This window comes from Daldinia decipiens, assembly GCF_022478715.1.
Source record: "Daldinia decipiens strain CBS 113046 unplaced genomic scaffold F4813scaffold_18, whole genome shotgun sequence".
NCBI classification, from domain to species: Eukaryota; Fungi; Ascomycota; class Sordariomycetes; order Xylariales; family Hypoxylaceae; genus Daldinia; species Daldinia decipiens.
In genome coordinates this window covers 156104-175128 of record NW_026054561.1, presented here as the reverse complement: position 1 = coordinate 175128, position 19025 = coordinate 156104, and the positions used below count along the sequence as shown (strand labels likewise).

The 19025-nt window shown below is 48.3% G+C and overlaps 5 protein-coding genes across 5 annotated transcripts; 1 reads left to right on the top strand and 4 right to left on the bottom strand.

The window, feature by feature from the left end:
• The first annotated feature begins 691 nt into the window (after positions 1-691).
• F4813DRAFT_83071 (phospholipase D) lies at positions 692-6747 on the top strand. Its single transcript, XM_049248944.1, has 2 exons — positions 692-6507; positions 6579-6747. The coding sequence occupies exons 1-2, from the start codon at positions 1055-1057 to the stop codon at positions 6583-6585; spliced, it is 5460 nt and encodes a 1819-aa protein (XP_049099189.1). The 5' UTR covers positions 692-1054; the 3' UTR covers positions 6586-6747.
• A 1253-nt stretch (positions 6748-8000) lies between these two features.
• Positions 8001-11064, bottom strand: F4813DRAFT_380995 (uncharacterized protein; the record flags this gene model as incomplete). Its single annotated transcript, XM_049245627.1, has 4 exons — positions 8001-9983; positions 10310-10408; position 10978; positions 11024-11064. 4 exons carry the CDS (start codon positions 11062-11064, stop codon positions 8001-8003), a joined length of 2124 nt encoding a protein of 707 aa, XP_049099188.1.
• Positions 11065-11491: 427 nt separating this feature from the next.
• F4813DRAFT_360715 (uncharacterized protein) lies at positions 11492-13701 on the bottom strand. The gene is made up of 2 exons (XM_049243441.1): positions 13182-13701; positions 11492-13101 (listed from the first exon to the last, which is right to left on the bottom strand). Exons 1-2 carry the CDS (start codon positions 13525-13527, stop codon positions 11684-11686), a joined length of 1764 nt encoding a protein of 587 aa, XP_049099187.1. The 5' UTR covers positions 13528-13701; the 3' UTR covers positions 11492-11683.
• On the bottom strand, positions 13702-16687 carry F4813DRAFT_360711 (fungal-specific transcription factor domain-containing protein). Its single transcript, XM_049243440.1, has 7 exons — positions 16488-16687; positions 15729-16430; positions 15495-15664; positions 14867-15444; positions 14478-14805; positions 14180-14405; positions 13702-14081 (listed from the first exon to the last, which is right to left on the bottom strand). Exons 1-6 carry the CDS (start codon positions 16513-16515, stop codon positions 14268-14270), a joined length of 1944 nt encoding a protein of 647 aa, XP_049099186.1. The 5' UTR covers positions 16516-16687; the 3' UTR covers positions 13702-14081; positions 14180-14267.
• Positions 16688-17103: 416 nt separating this feature from the next.
• Positions 17104-18577, bottom strand: F4813DRAFT_389804 (NADH:flavin oxidoreductase/NADH oxidase-like protein; the record flags this gene model as incomplete). Its single annotated transcript, XM_049246908.1, has 3 exons — positions 17104-18002; positions 18069-18322; positions 18381-18577. 3 exons carry the CDS (start codon positions 18575-18577, stop codon positions 17104-17106), a joined length of 1350 nt encoding a protein of 449 aa, XP_049099185.1.
• Between the last annotated feature and the right edge of the window lie 448 nt (positions 18578-19025).

Genomic DNA, 19025 nt, shown 5'->3' with positions numbered 1-19025 from the left:
TAAAATACCTGTTTAAAATATTGTATTGACTTACAACATGTGTCTATGTCAAGTGTACCTAGTATAAGGTCTATCCCAACACTACTATTGGACCGTGATACATAACTTTAGGTAGTTATACTAAGTATCTACCTCTGAGCTTGCCTAGCCCCGGCTCTATCTAGACTGCTCAGATATATAACATTTTAGATCGAGATATCTCTAATCTCACAGATATGGTTGTGTTGTCAGGAGGGTAGGAGGTTATTACTATGTACGGATTACATAGTAAGAGGTATGATGCTCATCTCCTAAAACCAAGTTTGGGTATTAGTGGTAGGGGGGGAAAGGTCTGTGACTTACATATAACGATGCTTCGTAATCTGGGCGGGGTCTTTGTTTACGAAGCATGGGATTCTCATGCTCAGGAGACTCAAACTTTTATGTTCTTGGAACCGGTTTTGATGACGTCCCACTTACAAAATTGGGACAAGGTTAGCGGATAATGAGAACCCCTAAAATGAGCCTTAACTAGCCTATCGATAAAGCACAGGAACCCCTGTTGGTTGTAAATTCTTAGCTTGATTAGTCCCCCTCAGCCGGTAGCTTTACTTTTTTAGTGTAGCTCTCTGGGCCCCCTGGCGTGTAGACATAAGACGCAGTACCTTGGTACCTTGGTTATCATGCATTATCGTACATTTACTTCATACAATTTACATTTAGAAATAGGGACAATTTAGCATCCAACACCAAAGTATCCAAGCATCCACCTGCATGCATACCTACCTGCACTACCTACCTACCTCTTACATTAATACAATTCACCTTGGACAGTTGCACTCCCTTTTATTCGACAGCTACACATCTAATTCGAATCCACGCGGGACTTGACACTAGCAAATCCTGTTACATCTCGTTCGTGGGAATGTAAATCCTACCTAGCGCAAGTAAGAAAACGGTCAGAGTTGCAAGGGACGTCTGCATCTTCCACTCAGTCGGAAAAGCCTAGACTGGCTTCAAGTTGCAACAGAAACGTTACGTCCTCTAGCAATCGGACACTGACCTAGCACGTAATATGTCCACTCCAGACCAAGATGATTCGGTTTCACCTATGACGGGGAGTCCCCGTACCTCTTCTCCCACACATACACGTCTTAACGCGCCGTCCTCTACATCTCCGAACGACAGTCCACCGACCGCTGCCGTACCCGTTCATACTCTGTCACTTCCTGATGCATCGTCGACCCAATCTGCTTCCAAGTCAGACTCGGAACAACCAACCGACTATCTGAACGGGGGGCGGCCGCACGACAGCCTCTCCCCCTTTAATAGTTCAACGCCTAATTTCTTAAGCCAGGCCGCCGTACGATCCCCGTCTCCCCTTAGAAACTCAGAAGTGCAAATACCGGACAGAGATGCTATAGCACAGGGAGAACCAATCTCACCTGGACGGCGTAGTGTACAGTTTGCTCGTACGGATGTACTGCTTGACCCTCCACGGCATGTTAGACATGGTTCATGGGACGAGGAGGACGAGGATACAAGGAACAGATCTCGTAGCGAAAGATGGATTTCAAGGCTGAGATTGACTCTGGGCAGCTCTGGTACCCTCCAGCTACCCAAGTCCCCTGGAGTTTCTGAGCATGCAACCACCCCGGCTACTATTTCTCCAGTCGTAGGCCGGTCTCATCGTGTTCCGGACACTCTGGATGAAGAGGAAGGAAGTGATGCTGACGTGGAAGCGAGTGCCGACGAAGGTCAAGATAGGGATGCGCCCAAGAGCAAAAGGAAGAGGATGCGACGCCGGTTAAAGCAGTTGGAGATGTTTACCGCTCCGAATTCTCCGCGGATTGATGATCTTGACTCACCCAGGACAGGCCGTCTGAATACTATGGTTAGACGCTCGACGATGCCTGAGGCTGCCGAGCATCGTGGTGGCATGTCTGAGGGGGAAGGTCGTGACCACCTAATCGGTCGGCGGCCTGCGTGGAGGCGTGGGAGCTCGTGGATTGGTTCTCAGCGGACTGGACATCCCAGTGCCGATGATGCTGATATTCCTCAGCCTCGTACACCTGGCCATCGCCGTCGCATTTCTGAGATGTTTGGAGCAGGTGGCGGAGTATCGGATGGCGACTGGTTGACAGCACCAAGACGGCCGTTCTTAGGCGCGGATCGAGCTGCAACTTTCGGTGCTCAGAGATGGAGGCAGGTGAAGCACACACTAAAAATGCTTGGTAAGAGGAGGACAGATCAGTTCGATTTCTACAAATCTGCCGAGCTTATGGCTGAGCTGCGGGCTGTGACGCCGGCTGTTGTCATCCTCGCTAGTATGCTGCAGAGAGACGAGCACGGGAACAAGCGCATACCTGTCCTTCTTGAGCAGCTTAACTTACGGGTCATCGACAGTCGCCCAGAAGATAGTACCAGCGAGAGACATACTATCTTTACAATCGCCCTGGAGTATGGTAGTGGGCTCAGTCGAATGAGATGGACCGTCACTCGTAGCGTTAGGGAAATTTGGAATATTCATTGGAAGTACAGATTATCTCTGAAAAACGACATCACGCTTCAGACTACGGTAAACCAACGGAATCGCCCTAAACAGCCTCGATTTCCTAGAAAGGCTTTCCCCTATTTACGGACTTACCAAAACCTTGAGGAATCCGACGACGAAGAAAAGCCGCCGGGGACTAGAGCCGACGATACAGTTGCTGAAGGCACCGCAGGCGAAGGAACCGCCGCTGAAAATACAGCTAGCGATAACGATCGGCGGGCAAATAACTCCAGGAAGAGATCGCGCATCAACACATTCTTGCCACGCCGACAATCTTCAGGACTTGGAGACAACGGGGAGACGTCACTTGCGGGTGCTCAGAACTCGGCAGCACTAAAGAAGAAATATATCGAGAGGCAGAGGAAAACCCTGGAGAAATACCTACAAGAGATGGTCCACTGGCTCATGTTCCGTGCTGACAGTAATCGCCTCTGCAAATTCTTAGAGCTCTCCGCTCTCGGTGTGCGACTAGCTGCCGAAGGCAGTTTTCACGGAAAAGAATGCTACTTGCATATACAATCCACGAAAGGTATCGACTTTCGACGAGTGCTCAATCCGCAAAAGGTCATAGCACAGCACTCTCGAAAATGGTTTTTAGTCCGACAGAATTATATCGCTGTTGTCGAATCGCCGGCAACTATGAATATTTATGATGTTTATCTCGTCGATCCGCTTTTCCGCGTCGTATCTAAGAAGAACAAGCTCAGACGTTTCGGGGCAAAGTTGAAAGTCGAGAAAGATAGAAGAGATAATGATGATCACCTTACTGATGAAGAATCTCATGGGAAACACCACACGCTGAAGCTATATTCTGCAGAGCGAAAGATCAAGTTGTTCTCCCGTAATCAGACAGTACTTCGTCAATTTGAAGAATCTGTTGTTGATATGCTAAAACAGACTCAGTGGCACGAACCTCACAGATTTGACAGCTTTGCACCAGTACGGAAGGCAGCATTTGCTCAGTGGCTAGTCGATGGGCGCGACTATATGTGGAATGTTTCCCGTGCTATAAGCATGGCGCAAGATGTTATCTACATCCATGACTGGTGGTTGAGCCCCGAGTTGTATATGCGACGACCGGCGTGCATTAGCCAGAAGTGGCGTCTGGATCGGTTACTTCAGAGGAAAGCCAGAGAAGGCGTCAAGGTATTTATCATTATTTACAGAAACGTGGAGCAAGCTATACCTATAGACTCGGAGTACACAAAATTCTCGCTCCTTAACCTCCACGATAATATCCTAGTTCTGAGGTCGCCGAATCAGCTGAAAAAGAACCAATTCTTTTACGCCCACCACGAGAAGGTTTGCATCGTGGATCACGATGTAGCCTTCCTTGGAGGAATCGATCTTTGTTTCGGCCGCTGGGATAATCCGCAGCACCCAATTGCAGATGATCGGCCAACCGGCATGGAGCCAGACGGTGACAGCCCTCGAGACGCAGACAATTGTCAGCTTTTCCCCGGCAAGGATTATTCGAATCCCCGCGTCTTAGACTTCTTCAAACTCAACGAGCCTTATGAAGAAATGTACGATAGGAGCAAGGTACCAAGGATGCCTTGGCACGATATTGCGATGCAAGTTGTTGGCCAGCCGGCGCGTGATCTTACCCGCCATTTTGTACAACGATGGAACTACCTACGGCGTGAACGCAAACCTACTCGGCCTACCCCTTTCTTACTTCCTCCCCCCGATGCTAACCCGGTAGACCTCGAGGCTCTTGGCCTGTCTGGAACGTGCGAAGTCCAGATCCTGCGCTCGGCAGGCGATTGGTCTCTAGGCTATCCGAAAGACATAAGAGAGCACAGTATCCAGTCAGCATATGTAAAAATCATTGAAGAATCTGAGCACTTCGTCTATATGGAAAACCAATTTTTCATTACTAGTACCGAGACTATGAATACTAGGGTGGTCAACCGTATCGGGGATGCCCTAGTCGAGCGCATCATTAGAGCCCACGAGAAAGGCGAGGAATGGCGTTGCTGCATCTTAATTCCCCTCGTGCCTGGTTTCCAGAACACGGTAGATCAAGCTGAGGGCAGCAGCGTCCGTTTGATCATGCAATTCCAATACCGAAGCATATGTCGAGGCCCAAATTCAATTTTTGGACGGTTACAGGCCGTTGGTATAGAACCAGAAGATTATATCTCGTTCTTTAGTTTGAGGCAATGGGGTCGGATCGGTGCTCATGATCAGATCGTGACCGAGCAGCTCTATATTCACGCCAAGACCATCATCGTGGATGACCGTGTTGCATTGATCGGGTCAGCAAATATCAACGAACGTTCAATGCTAGGCAACCGAGACTCTGAAGTTGCTGCTATTGTTCGAGATACAGATATGATGTGGTCGACAATGGCGGGGGAGAGTTACCAGGTTGGTCGATTCGCACACACTCTTCGCATGCGTCTAATGAGAGAGCATCTTGGACTGGACGTAGATGAGATAACAGAAGAAGAGAGGCAAGCAGAGCTCAGTGCCGAAGCCCGCTTCGAAGCTGAGATGAACCAATTGTATGGAGATGACGATGAAAATCCAGTTGCAGGAAGTTCAGAACCCGCGGGGCCAAGCAAGTACCATCGTGGACAAAGCTTCAACCATGACGTTGCCGTAGAAGAAGGTCCTGGCTCCGCGTCTGCCTCTTCGTCTGCCTCGTCTACCTCGTCTAGTTCAAGAAGCAACTCTCCAGAACGTGATCCACGAGTACACGGAAATGATAGGCATAACAAGGACGTCGAGGGTTATGGGCCGGATAACTGGAAGGCGGCGCAAGCTAAAGGAATTGATCGTGGAAGTGATTCAGTTGTTATGGACGGGCATGAGGTCCTCCTTCATAGAAAAGGTCACTCCAAGGGTCATAAGGCAGACGCTAAGACTAGTGAGCTGCATCCGGAGACGTCTTCTCAGGGTTCATCACAGCGTAACCTTGGCAAGGGGAATGATGAATTGCCACCGATCCAGTCAGACCCATCGGCGAGGTCTCAATTACCGCATCCTGTACAGCTTCCAGCATTACCAGTCTTGGATGATACCGATATAGGCGGTCCACCGATGAGATTGGACGATTCGGGAAGGCCTACAAATGAGCCCCTGAACCCTCTAGTTGCGGATATCGTACAAGCTCGGATTGACAAAGACTGCATGCGTGATCCTGTTACCTCTGCTTTCTGGGATGATATCTGGATGAGAGTTGCCTCGAATAATACGAAATTGTATCGACGGGTTTTCCGATGTATGCCTGATAGTGATGTAACCACGTGGAAGGAATATAACGAGTTTGAAGATTATGCGCGCCGATTTAAGGAGAGCATGGTAGGACCAAGGAATGATGAGTCTGAGGCAAGCCAGATGAGCCACATTGGTGGAGCAGCACCAGGTATCGCGGCACCAGCCGCCGCACAGGGAGCTCCTGATATTTCCGAGAAGCTCTATAATCAACACCCCGAGAGCAATCCCAAAGTTGTAGTTTCTAATGGAAATACGACTGTTTTGAACGAAAAGGCCCCGATTTCCGACGGCAACAATTCTCCTGAAAAGGAGGGGCCTGATATTGGCTTGGACCCAGAGAGGGTTCGTACTAAGAATTCTCTCGACGCACCTTCGTTAGTACAGCCCGCCGGAGATACCCCATTCCCGGCGTATGAGGGCCAGGTCGATTCCACATACCTGGAGCCCCAGGGTGAGAAGCGGGATCGGCGGGCTACGTTTTCATCGGCCGAGAAATCCGCGCCGGAATCTAGCAGCACCGCTAACCCTCACAACCATAATTCGGTGAGGCGCCGCCGACGAGCCACTACTAAGGGTAGCCGACGCGGGCCGTCCTTCCCGTATGAGCTCCTCAGCCGTGATGAAGCGGAGGAGCTGTGTGGGTTAGTTCAAGGGACGCTGGTTCAGTTTCCCTACGACTGGCTCGAAGTCGAGGAGAAGGACAACCACTGGCTGTACCAGGCTGACCTGTTGGCCCCTAAGGAAATATAGTACGTATTGCCCATCAATATTGCGCATCGCTCGAGAATAAGAGGCATCAAAATGGCTAACGAATTAACAGTGACTAAACGACACCCGTTCCATTCTAGGCCTACAAGGGCTATTTATCTACTATAAGCTCCCCGGGCATACCGAGTGCGGAATAAGCATAGCGAAGGGCGGATAGAGGAGTTATCGTCTTTTATTTGCCTATCCTATCCTATAGCTTGTAATCTGGTTGTTTCTGTGTATTAAACTAAACGGAAGGAATTTGCCCTACCTTTACACTATTGTCTTTATTAGGGTGGTTTACATACATTAGGTACCTACCTACCTACCTACCTACCTACCTACCTACAGGTAGGTATATATATATGCTCGTAATATTGTAGTTGGCACGTATGGGGAGACTGCTAGTATTTTGGCTTGGGATCGAGATGCATACCTACCTCATATATATACAGCTGTATTTGTACGTTGCGTCTTGTCATGGTTTTACTCGGTCTTGAGGAATATAAAAAAGAGAATTTTGATAGTTGAATATTGCGGCAGTGCGTGGTGTTTATGTAAAAGGGGGAGGGGCGTGAATACACGAGTTCGACATATCTTATACGAGTTAATGGATATTATACTTCATCTAAGCCGTGATTCGTATGCAGAATTAAAGTTAAAAACAATCTAACGTAACTACCTGATAGATGAAGTGATAGCGCGGCTTTCACATCCTGAATTGTTGTAATATTAACTCAGCGTACCTGTAATGACATTCTCTTGAGGATCATACCACCCATCTATCTTCCTACCTGCGAGGCAGGCAACCTTACATTCTAGGAATTTCAAAAAGCCGCATATTTAGTTATACAGGTCGGCGGACGCAAAACAAGTATACACTACTGCTATTTCTTGCTATTTCTCCCCATCTCCCTCACTCTCCGCGCGACAGACATCCGTCCTACTTTAGGTACCTAATCTAACTAGTTGTAGTACATCCCTCCCAGCAGATCCCGTACCTAGACGCATAATATACAATACAGTACAAGACAAGCAAATGTATTTGCGGCAAGAAAGAGACATTACATTACCTAATGGTATGGGCAGACAAAAGAAAGTGCGACGAGAGCTGGCGAGTGAGCTGACTGGCTGTTCTCAGGGGTATCATATGTCCATGTTATACCGTCCCATCCTATATGCTTTTTGGTTTTGCGGTTTTCTCCCGCCTGAATATGTCCAACGACCAACTCCCCCGCGATGCTGAGTGTGCAAAAAGAGAAATATTAAAAGAGAAGAAAAAAAGGTAGCTTGCTAGTGCATCCCATCCAATAACTAAACACCGGGTATGCGCATACATTAGGTATGCAGTTCAGGATACAGTAACCAAACAGCGTGTTCGGAGCCGAGGTTTGCAGGGTCTGATGCATAGTACAGGTGAAAACACGGGACACTGCATCCCGATAATCGAGTTCCAAGCTGGACAGATCGACCAAGAAAGCAGACGCCAATGTCGTTATTCTCCGAGTCCTTCCCTTAACGCATCGCGATCCACATCGTCAGGTCGGATCTTGGGAGGCGGCACTCTTCGTTGAGCCGCAGCCAAGTATTCCGAAAATCCAGGTATCGCGCCCTGCTGATTGATACCAGGGGGACGACCAGGAGGACGATCACTCGATTTTTGACTATTGTCTTTGGCCGTCTTTGCGGATGTACTACTCGCGGTGGAACTACTATCTCCACCTGCGCCGCCGCCGCCACCCCATGGCCGCCAGCCAACCCATTTACTAAGTTTTGACGACCCGAAACCTGACATGGATGAGTCTGAGACGGACTGCAAACTTCCTACTGGCGATAAGGCATATCTTTCACGGAGTAGCGTGCTACTTCGCTTTGCGCTATCGTGTAACAACATAGGCCGCGCTGTAATATCACTGCTCCCCGTCACAGAAGAGGCCGAACCTATGTGGCGGATTCTCAGCTGACTCGGTCGAGACTTTAATGTGTGGATATCAAGGCCGCCGGAGAGCGATATGATGGATTCATGCGATAGAGATCTACGTAGCCTGACTATTGGTATTGGATTATCGCCTGGCTCATCTACGGCAGAAATATCATCCATCATAGCGTCTTGGTCCCTGGAAGAAGCTGCATCTTCTGCGGTAGACTCGTCGGTGGCTGAGGTTAGATCTGGAGGATTGTCCCCATCATCAGATTCTTCGATAATTGGATGGGTGTCAGTAACGAATGGTTGTGCCAAGGCTGACGTTGTTGAGAATCGAAAACCCCGTGAAGATACGTTCGATAGCTGCTTCTGGTGAGTAGCATGCCACGTAGGAGATACCGGGTCGATACTAGTCGTAGGTGAAGTGGGAAAAGAGTCTATTGCAGAGTGGTCGAAAAGTGAATTTCGGCGGTTTGATAGAGGCGAGCTCGGAACCGACGAGAATGCAAAATCGGACCGTTGGTCTGAATATGTTGACCAACAATTGGAGAGGAGCGAATCTCTATGCATATGAGAACCAAACTGTGATCGCGTGGGGCCACTTGGAGGCGTGCTTGGTACTGTACTTCCAGGTGGCGTAAATACACCGGGTGCAATTCCTTGTCGTTTCTTCCGCGGCTTTTTCACTTCTTGTTTCGATTTCGGTAAATGGAAATGGTGGTGAATATGAAGCTCATGCGGAGTCTTGGGAGGTATCCTTTCAGGCGAATCCTTTTCAGACTCGAGCTCCGCGCTAAGCGTGGAGGCAGCATTGGCAAGTTCGTCTCCCAATGGTTGGTGATACATGAGCTGGTCGCGCAAAGCTTGGATCTCGTCGTTGGAGTTTATAAGCATCTCCCGCAACTCGGCGATACCATATTGCAGGTTGGCGTTGTCTTGGAGCAGGTCACGGACAAAGTGTGATACGGCATTGCTCCCTCCTCCGCCGACGCGATCAAGCGATTTAGCTGCTGCTGCTCCCTTTAGTCGGCCAGCGGCGGTATTCAACTCCTTTTCCATCTCACGCTGTCTTTCTACTCGGCCTATCATTTCAACGTGGTATTCTCTCTCTTCTTGCGTTTCTCTTTCCATTCGCTCAAGTTGTTCTTGTAAGTCACTGATGCCCCTTTCGGCTCGCTTCCATCTCGACACGGCAGACTTAGCCTCTTCACGAGAGGAACTCAGGTGGCTCTGTAGCTCAGCCTGTTCTTGCTCTAAAGCTAGAAGTTGGCGCTCTAATGCCGCAGCACGCGCCGTTTCGCCCTCGAGCCTACGAACTGACTGTTGCGAAGAAAGGACGGAGGCCTCAAGGGATCTAATGTGACTTTCAGAATCGATGACCGTGTTGTTGAGCGCCTCGAGCTGGTCGAGTAAGTTTCTGTTATCCTCAATCGTCTTCGCATTCTTAGCCTCCAACTCCCTATTATTAACTTCTAACTGCTCGATCCGAGCAGCGAGCTCAGTGCGATCTCGTTCCGCATTCGCCATGTAAGCTTCGTGACGCGCGAGCAAGGCCTGCAACGCAAATGTTAGAGACTGGTAGACCGTCATCGCCGACTGCTTGCGCGGGGAGTTGTTACGACGCGGGTGTTCTGGAACGCGGATTGCAAATACAAGAGTAAAACGACACAGTAATGCCAAGACGCATTCCTAATGTGGTACTTCGTAGCACTTCTCCTATTATCTGTAGTAGGGGATAAACAAACTATAGAATGTGATGTGATATGGTATAAGAGAGCTGCAGGCGAAGCCGACTAGACTACTACTACTACAGGAGCTCTTGTGGCTTGGATCTCGACACACCTGACATACAGGTGATGACCACGTAACAGAAGACGTACCTGGCCCATCCGGGCAGCGTTGTGGACATCCTTCTCGACACTAGCGAGAACAGAGTAATTATGTCTTAGAAAGATGCACTCTACAGAACCACAGCAGCACTTCAGAGGTCCTGGTTCTTGGGGTTCGGCAGACAGGTCGGCGTCTTCGCGGTCGACGGCAGCAGCAGCCACGGCGGGATGACAGAATTCAGCCATGACGATGGCTAATAATCGCTTCGTTGCGCGTGTTCAGCTGAGAGATCAGCATGCTGGATTAAGGGGTCGCCAAGGGAAGGGCCAGCAAAGACGTCTCCTTTGGTTGTCTGGCGCACAGTGGACGAGACGGGAGGTGGAGCGAGACACGCTCACCCAGCTCGCCCGTCCGGGAAAGATGCGAAAGGGCTGAGACTATTCGACGCGAATCTCTTCGAGTCCAGCCAGCCACGAGAAGGACAGGAGGGAGGAGAGGGAAGCCGAAAGAGAAGATGCAAGAAAAGAAAAAAGTAAAGAAACAAGGTATAAAGAAAAAGAATTGACAAAAAGAAGCCAAAATTGAAGCTAGGTTAGTTAGGTGTATAGGTGAAGATGGCTTCTCGCGTTGCTTGGTGTAAGTGGTCGTGAGTGGTCGTGAGTGGTGGAGTGAGGGATGATTAGATCAAGTGTGGGGTCCGTAATTAATACCTACATACACTATTAAAGTTAGCTATTTTAACTTCAATATGTAGGTAAGATTACCTAAGGTTGCCTAGGTATGTAGTACTTTGCGTCAGATGCATGTAGTTAGTAGATATTTGGGTTCTTGAAAGTAGTACGTTAAGTCAATGTCTATCTTAGACATCTCACAATAAAGGGCGCAAAATCAGGACGCAAATGAGATATTAGGTAACTGCTCGTAAAAGGAAAGCAAGTCTATTTCATATACTATTAAATGCCCCGTTTGGATGAAGTGGTTGGTAAAGACCTGTCACATGGACAAATCACTATGTTACCGTATTTTTGGCTGTACCTAATCCTGTGATACGTCGCGCCGAGGGGTGCGCGATGACGCACTTTAGCGCAATTAATAGGTAGGTATATACCGCGTACCTTGCATCTTACATTGGGCAGTACATAGGTACCTGGGTATGTACACAGGTAGTGAGGTATATTAAAATTTACATTTACATTTACATCTACAAACATGCACATATAAGGGTAGGCAAATACATGTACCTAAGATCGATATATATCCGTACTTGATAAGAACAAATAATTGTTATTTATAACTTCAAATTCATTTCACGCTTGCTGTTCGCCTCGCCTCATTTATGCAGTACATAGGTACCTAGCTATAAGTATGTAGGTACCTAGGTACCTATACTAGCTCCCCAGTGCCTACCTATACCGGCTAGCTCCCTAAGCCGGTAGCGCAACAGTCAAAATGTCTAGCCCTCCCTTAAGCTCCGTCTTCGATGGCATAGCGCCCATCTTCATAAGCTCCGCCGACTTGGCCATAGCTGGATCCACTCCCATACTGGCCATGGCTACCACAGTCTCGCCTTTGCAATAATATCCCACAAATTTGCCTTCTCCCGGATTCCCCTGCAAGACAAGCTCGTCCCACCCGTGCATCGAATTACCGCAATATCGCAATTGTCCCGTCAGAGCCGACCAGAAAATCGGTGTGAAGAAGTCTGACTTCAACGACGGGTTGACGATGTGATGTGCTACGACTCGTCCCTGATTCTGCGCCACGTTCCAATGTTCGATTCGTGTGTAGTTGCCCTGACCTCCGGGACCGTGATAAGGGTACGAGGCAATGTCTCCGATCGCATAGACATCCTTCAGTCCTACCACGAGGAAGTTCTCGTCTGTCTTTAACGATCCATCTTCTTCTAATCGGATCACCTTGTTCTCCCTAAGATATCCCGTTGACGGTGCGACACCAACACCTAACACGACCAGATCGGCTTCGAGTGTTGTGCCATCCTTCAGATGCACCGAGCCCACTTTGGATGGACTCGAGCCAGACGGTTCAGCTTTGTCCACTCCTGCTGACATGTGGAATTTGACCCCTTTCTCTTCCAATAATTTCTGTAATCCGGCACCAACTTCCTGGCCCAGTACTCTCTCCAGTGGAACGCTTTCTTGACCAACTACCGTCACTTCATTTTCTGCAGCTGTCGCATTTGCCACTTCCATGCCAATGAAGCTACTACCAATGACGACAATCTTTTTACCTTTATCACCGATGGCGTCCACAATCTTCTTTGCATCATGAACCGTCCTAAGCAGGAAGATGTTCTCAAGCACTTTGAATCCCTGCATAGGTAGATTCCGCGGTGAACCTCCAGTAGCCAAAATCAGCTTGGAGTATACAAATCTCTCCTTATTCTTGGTGGTAACAGCTTTGCTGACAAGATCGACGTCGACAACTTCGTCATACACTACTTCGACCGAGCCCGACTTGAACCACTCCTCGTCCCTCCATTGGATCTTGGTGTGATCTGTAATTAAGGCTTTAGATAGCTTAGTTCGATCGATGGGTAGATAGCCTTCGTTAGATATCATAGTAATAGGGCCAGAGAACCCCTTTTCCCTTAGACCTTCGATGGCACCGATTGCCCCGCTACCGCCGCCAACTACGACAACTCTATCAGCCTGTGTCCCGCCGCTGGTACTGCACTTGAAGTTAGGTTTCCGTCTCGCGGCTTTGATCGTCGCCTCCTCGCCTTCGATATACACGGCACCATCCTTCTCGACTACCTTGAAGACGGGGAGGGCGTCTAAGGCAGGGGCGTTCTCGATATCACCAGTCTGGCCGTTAAAGCAAGCTATATAGATGAGAGAAAAGTAAAGGTTAGTTATACTGGATCACTGCCTACGAGAAAAAGGTCGAGGGAGAAAAACCAACCTCCGTGCCACGGGCAAGTCAATCGACCGCTCTTAGTTAAAACGCCCTTTACCAGGGGGGCACCGTAATGTGTGCACTTTGGTCCCGTAGCTTGGATCTTGCCACCGGCATTGAGGAGAAGAACTTTGCCGCCCTCGACACCCTCGACTTCGACCTCTTGCTTGTCACCAGGCTGCAGTGACAAGGAGGATACACCTTTCAGCTTGAATTGAGGCATAGCTCTGGTTGCAGATACCGATATGAGTCTAGTATAATTATTGGGTTGTAATTTATAATTGGGATTGAGCCTAGGCCTAAGGAAGATACGAGCTACAGAAGATCGCAAGAGGGATCTGGCGGAATTCATGAAACAAGACGAACCGGCAGAAGAGGAGGGAATGAAGGATATCTTATTATGAATAATCTATTAACTGGACTGAAATCATATGTTAAGAAGACGACACATGCAGGTGTGTAGCCAACCAAGTGCAATGTAGAAGAAACAAGGAGGTATCGTAACTGAGGGGTCGGGAATCAAATGGTTCGAGGTCAAATCAACGGCTTAAAACCTTCATCGTTTTCTATAATTTCTTCTCATCACCGATCAAGTACTCTACCACTGCCCTACGCCTCTATGGGTACCTCCTAGCTCCCATGTCGTAATGCATCCTTACATGCATCATTAGCACACTTCCATTATTGATCGGGAGTTGTAATCCCAACCCTCTCAATGGCCAGAGTTGTGTTTGTTCACCAACTCATGACATCATAAATCAACTTGGCTTTCCCGTGTTCCATAATTCCCAGCATAGCTCAAACCAATCATCTATTACAGATATGTTATCATCCAACGCCTATTGTTAAATACCCAATTACATGAGCTCTATGCTGCATGAGCACATATTAATAATATTCCCCCTTCTTAGAATTATTAGCTTCCTATCGTCATCACCGTTTAGGTCCGTTTCTAGTGCAGGTAAACGTCAAATTGGCAGATTACATCAGGGAGCTTTTCTCACCTAGGTATATTTATTATGTATTTCAACCGAAACAATACGCCTCCTTTTAATATCCATCTCATTACGTATATCTTATACGTCCCTTTTCTCAGAAGAGCTCTCGCATAAAATCCGGCACTGATAGCTCATCGCTGAAATCAAATCCAGCAGACGTGCAGCCGGGAATCCCGAAATTCGAATCTTGGGGCCACGCGGCCCCCTGAGCTGGTACCTCGGGATGGCCAATCTAGATAACATTTGTATATGTTTAGTTATAATTCCCCGCGCCTGGCACACACTGTATCGGGGGCTCACTAACCAAGTTCTGGCTTACGCCGCTGGAAGGGGTGCCAAACTGCAACGGAGCATATGTGCAATAGGAATTTGTGGTAGACGGTACAGGATCAAAAGCCCGGTCGAGGCTCTTCGCCTGCTCGACCGCGTAATTCGCGGCCTGCTCTAAGCTTGTAAGAACAACCTGGAGAGTCTTGAAAGACTCCAACCCGGTGTAGTCCAGCAGCCTCCCAATACGCTCTTTTGTCAACTTGGTAAGTTCTCGGTCATGATCTACTAGCTCGTGCGAAGGATAGTATACTATATTAGCTAGCAAGACAATGAATGCAGAAAAGTAGGCACAGCCACCGAGCCTGCAAGGACTTTTCATTAGCAACGACGGTTTCGCAAGGCGCTGTTTGGTAGTCTACTCACCATAGGTTACATCCGCTATAGCATTTATTGTGTAATATATTCAAACACCCGCGACTAGTTCTCACGCATGTATCCCAAAAACGAGGCAATAATGGTTGATAATGCTGCATATAACCTCTTGCTTGGTTATTGAAACTTCGAAGAACGGAATTGCTAGCATCATTGACTGCTTTTAACCAAGGCGAGTCAAGAGAGTAAAGGCCGTTAAGTACCGTATAACACATTAAGTAAGTGTGATATAGAAGGATCATATGAGAAAGCGGTGCCTTTGCCACAGTCTCTGTTATCTTTTCGAGCTGCATTGATTCCGGTATTGTTAGTACCCATTGATTTAGGAGTCTGGCAAGATGAGAAACCCTCTCCTGGCGAGCCTCATGTGATAATCTGAACGATCGATTGCTGAGCAGGTAGTCATAAACCTTCCCCTGTAGATAAGCAAGTTGGACCCTAGCACGGAGATAGTTAAGTTGTGAATTCCCATCAATACTTTGAAGATAGTTGTCATTGTCTTCGGGCAGGTCCAGGTCCAAGTCATAATCGCATTGCATAGAGGGGATCCTCGAGCGGAAACAGACGTCCTAAACCATATCAGCCATAGAAGGTGCCAAGATAGATGTGTTAGGCTTACTTTGTCTAAGTAGTAACAGAGCCAGAATATATTGCTTCTATGACGTGCAACCTCTGGTGAATACTGGGATAATGTTGATTTCACGTGAAGCCCGAGCCTATGGGCCAGTCGAACAGCGGTGCTAATCAGAACTGACGCTGGTTTCTGATCAGTATTTGTCTGGAAGAGCACTAAAGCACATTTGGTCAGCGATCTTGTCTATGCACGATGTTTAGAATTCGGGTTGAGACTTACAAACTAGACCCAAGAGAACTTCTATCCCAAGTGTGTCTTCTTCTCGTGTCACAAGCTCGTCCAGTTCTTTCTGGGCATTGTCGATGCAATTTTTAATTTTAATATCATCGAATCTAACTATGATTTCGTCTGTATCAACAGTGCGGACGCGTAAACCAAGGGCAAGGACTACGTTTATCGCGGCCCAGACAGCCCTGGACTTCTTAGTAGGCTCCTGTTCGGAATAGAAGTCCAAAAGCATTTGCATGAAATGCTGTTGGTGAAACAGCGGCAAGGCAGTATTGAAATCACGGAAGTAGTCCTCAATAATCGGTAATATCTCAGTGAGAGGGGGTAGGCAGCGTTCCCCGTGGCGCTCCAAAAGACATGAACTAGATGTTCCTGAGGAGAGATCAATTGACGAAATAATCGACGAAATGGCAGGTCCCACAGCTTGACTTGATGTGTTACTAGACCCTCGATCTACTATGGTGGCAGCGTCACGGTCGCCAATCCTGTCTAGCTTTGCCTCAATTCGCGCAAGACGAGTCTCAAGGCTATCGTCATCTACTGTGGTGCTTGCTGCCCGTGATTCCCTCTGAACAACCGGGGCTACTCTTCTTCGAACTGCAGTTGTGCCACATGGCACTTTATATAGTAAACAGTTGGAGCATGCTGGTTTCAGCATATCACACTTGATTTTCTTCTTGAAACAAGTATCGCCTGTTATATGTGTGATCATTAGCGAGGTTCTAATATAGTAGATGTATAGCGGCCTACATGCTTTACGACGAGAACTGGTCTCCATTTTTATTGATGGACTTATAAGCGACTTTGAAGAGTAGATCCTTTCTGGGAATTGGTTTCAGGGGGGGAAAGATAATATAGAAAGCATTTACTCGGCCGAGGGAAGAAATGTAATGAAGAACTACAGGTGAATTGGTCAGCGCTCATGAGAATTAGGTACTCATGAGAATAAGGGGCGCAGAGCTACACGAACTGCTGACAAATGGGCCCATCTGGTTTTATGGTCATGGACGAGGAAGTCTTGGCATTATATATTGCATATATCTATTAGGTATATATATATATCTAGAATGCAATATTCATATATGCGTTGTGATATTCACGGAGTTGTCGTGGTTGGCATCATGTCTTTAGTCTCATCTTAAGACTTATATGTAATATTCAATGTAACAAAGGGTCAAAAAGTATCGATAATATATGCATTCTCTATCGTATATATATTGACATATATTAACATATATTAACACATGGTATTCTCTATGTGGAGCTGCTAACCAAGATACACCAAGCAGCCAGTAAATAGCACTTAAGCGCAGAAACCCAACAACCATCCATCCTAGTCTAAAGCATCTAATCTACCTAATCTAATCTAGTAAGGAACGCCATACGGATGCGAAGTAATATTAGGACTGCTTAGCTCCGGGAAGCCGTGAAATTCCAGGCTTCCGTTGGCCGCCGCGAACTTCTGGAAATGCGTCCCCAGGTCCGCCTTGTAGCTCTCAACCGCCTTCTCGTCGCTGAGGTCGAACGGCTCCTGGCCCCTGACTATCTGCGCCATCTGCGAGCCCGCGGTGTTCGCGGAGAGCATGACATCGTTCACGATGCCGTCGACCGGCCGGATGGCGCTCGTGACCTTCCCGGATAGGATATCACGCGCGAGGCGAGGCTCCTGCGCAGCGGGGCGGGCGATCCCGATGCCGTCGAGGATAGCGAGGGCGTCTACCATGGCGGCTGTCGTGCGGAACCCGCCGGTGAGGAACTTTTTGGTCCTGGAGAGGTGCGGGACGATATCGCGGACGAACTCGAGGAAGTACGCCTCGCGCTTCAGCGTGGTCTCCTTCTTCGAGCCATACCCGATCTCCTCGTGGTTGCCGCCCGAGAGCTCGACGTAGTCGAATTCCAGCTCCTGGAAGGTTTCGCACATAATTCGGGCTTCTGCCGGCTTGATGCCCTTCTCCTGGAACTCGACTGAGTTCACCTTGATACCGACGATGAAGTCTGGGCGCACACGTCTCTTGACCTCCCTAGCGATCTCGGACACGAGACGTAGGCGGCTCGAGATGCTACCGCCGTACTCATCAGTACGCTGGTTTGAAAGCTCAGATAGGAACTGTGCGATTAGGTATCCGTGTGCTCCGTGAAGTTGAATGCCGTCGAAGCCTGCTTTATCTAGGTACTCGGCGGCATGTGCAAACCCGTCGATGACACGTGCGATATCTTCCTTCGTGGCCTCCCGGGGCCTGGCATACTCCGCACCATTCTTCGGGGCTATCGTGAGGTATGTTTGTTAGCGCCTTGTCGTTAGGATACGTGGTAAAGGGGATATCTACGTACGGTGCTGGATTGCCGATGCTGAAATCGTGTCCTTTCTAATCCTGGCGGCCAGCTGGCGTCCAGGGTGTGTGACCTGAGCCACGATCAAGCTACCATTCGCCTTGGATACCTTGGCCATCTCTTGAAACGCTTCAAAGCGTGGGCCTGAAAATGGACATTCTGGAGTAATAATGCCATCGCCGACAAGATCTAGCATATCAAACTCGATATCAATGTTTCCGGTAGCAATAATTCCCCACTCATTCTCTCCCCATCTCAGCTCTCATGTTAGTCTCTATGAGAATATATGTATTTGGCCTTTGTCATCCTTACATTCGATATAGTTCAATAAGCTCCTTGGTCGGGATACCACGCTCTTCGAAATTCTCGACACTCCAGGATGCTAGATCTTCAGCCATCGAGGCTTTGTAAAAGCGATTCTTTGCGACTTTCCCGGAGAACTCGAACTTTAGAGGCTGGCCCAGAGGCGCAACATCGACGACGGCTGAGTCGTAGCGTCTAACAGGCATTTTGATTTAGAGCAAAAGATGGCAACTTAAGGTGTTTTATATTCGGGTCCTTTTAGTAGGTTAAGGTAGTCTTGAGAAGGCAGCTTTGCTTCTGATGATGATTTCTTCTCCCATTAGAAAATATTTGCGAGCCCTAGCTACATTAAATACTAAATTCATCTTCGTCCATGTCCTTAGTACCTAGCATCATGTATTGCTATCCTGACAAATAGCGGTATAGAACTTCAACCGCCGCCGCCCGGTCTCGGGCAGTGTTGAGAAGTGGCCGTCGTGAATTGTCGTAGACTAAGAATTTGTCCACGGACCGAGTCTAGAATTGCTGACTTATACTAACCCATAAATAAGTCACCGCCGGGATGCCGCTCAGTTGCGGCTCCGGTTCTTGATTACAAATGTTACCAATAAGATCATGGCAAACCATCAAACTCCGTGGAATCCCACGGCATTC

What these genes read in the sequence shown, in the direction of transcription:
- F4813DRAFT_83071 (XM_049248944.1), top strand. Translation starts at nt 1,055, where the DNA reads ATGTCCACTCCAGACCAAGATGATTCGGTTTCACCTATGACGGGGAGT.
- F4813DRAFT_360715 (XM_049243441.1), bottom strand. Translation starts at nt 13,527, where the DNA reads ATGAATTCCGCCAGATCCCTCTTGCGATCTTCTGTAGCTCGTATCTTC. An exon ending in GACTTGCCCGTGGCACGGAG is followed by an intron (nt 13,102 to 13,181) that starts GTTGGTTTTTCT and finishes TCATCTATATAG; the next exon opens with CTTGCTTTAACGGCCAGACT.
- F4813DRAFT_360711 (XM_049243440.1), bottom strand. Translation starts at nt 16,515, where the DNA reads ATGGAGACCAGTTCTCGTCGTAAAGCAT. An exon ending in CAGTTCTCGTCGTAAAGCAT is followed by an intron (nt 16,431 to 16,487) that starts GTAGGCCGCTAT and finishes CACATATAACAG; the next exon opens with GCGATACTTGTTTCAAGAAG. An exon ending in GCGGCGTAAGCCAGAACTTG is followed by an intron (nt 14,406 to 14,477) that starts GTTAGTGAGCCC and finishes AATGTTATCTAG; the next exon opens with ATTGGCCATCCCGAGGTACC.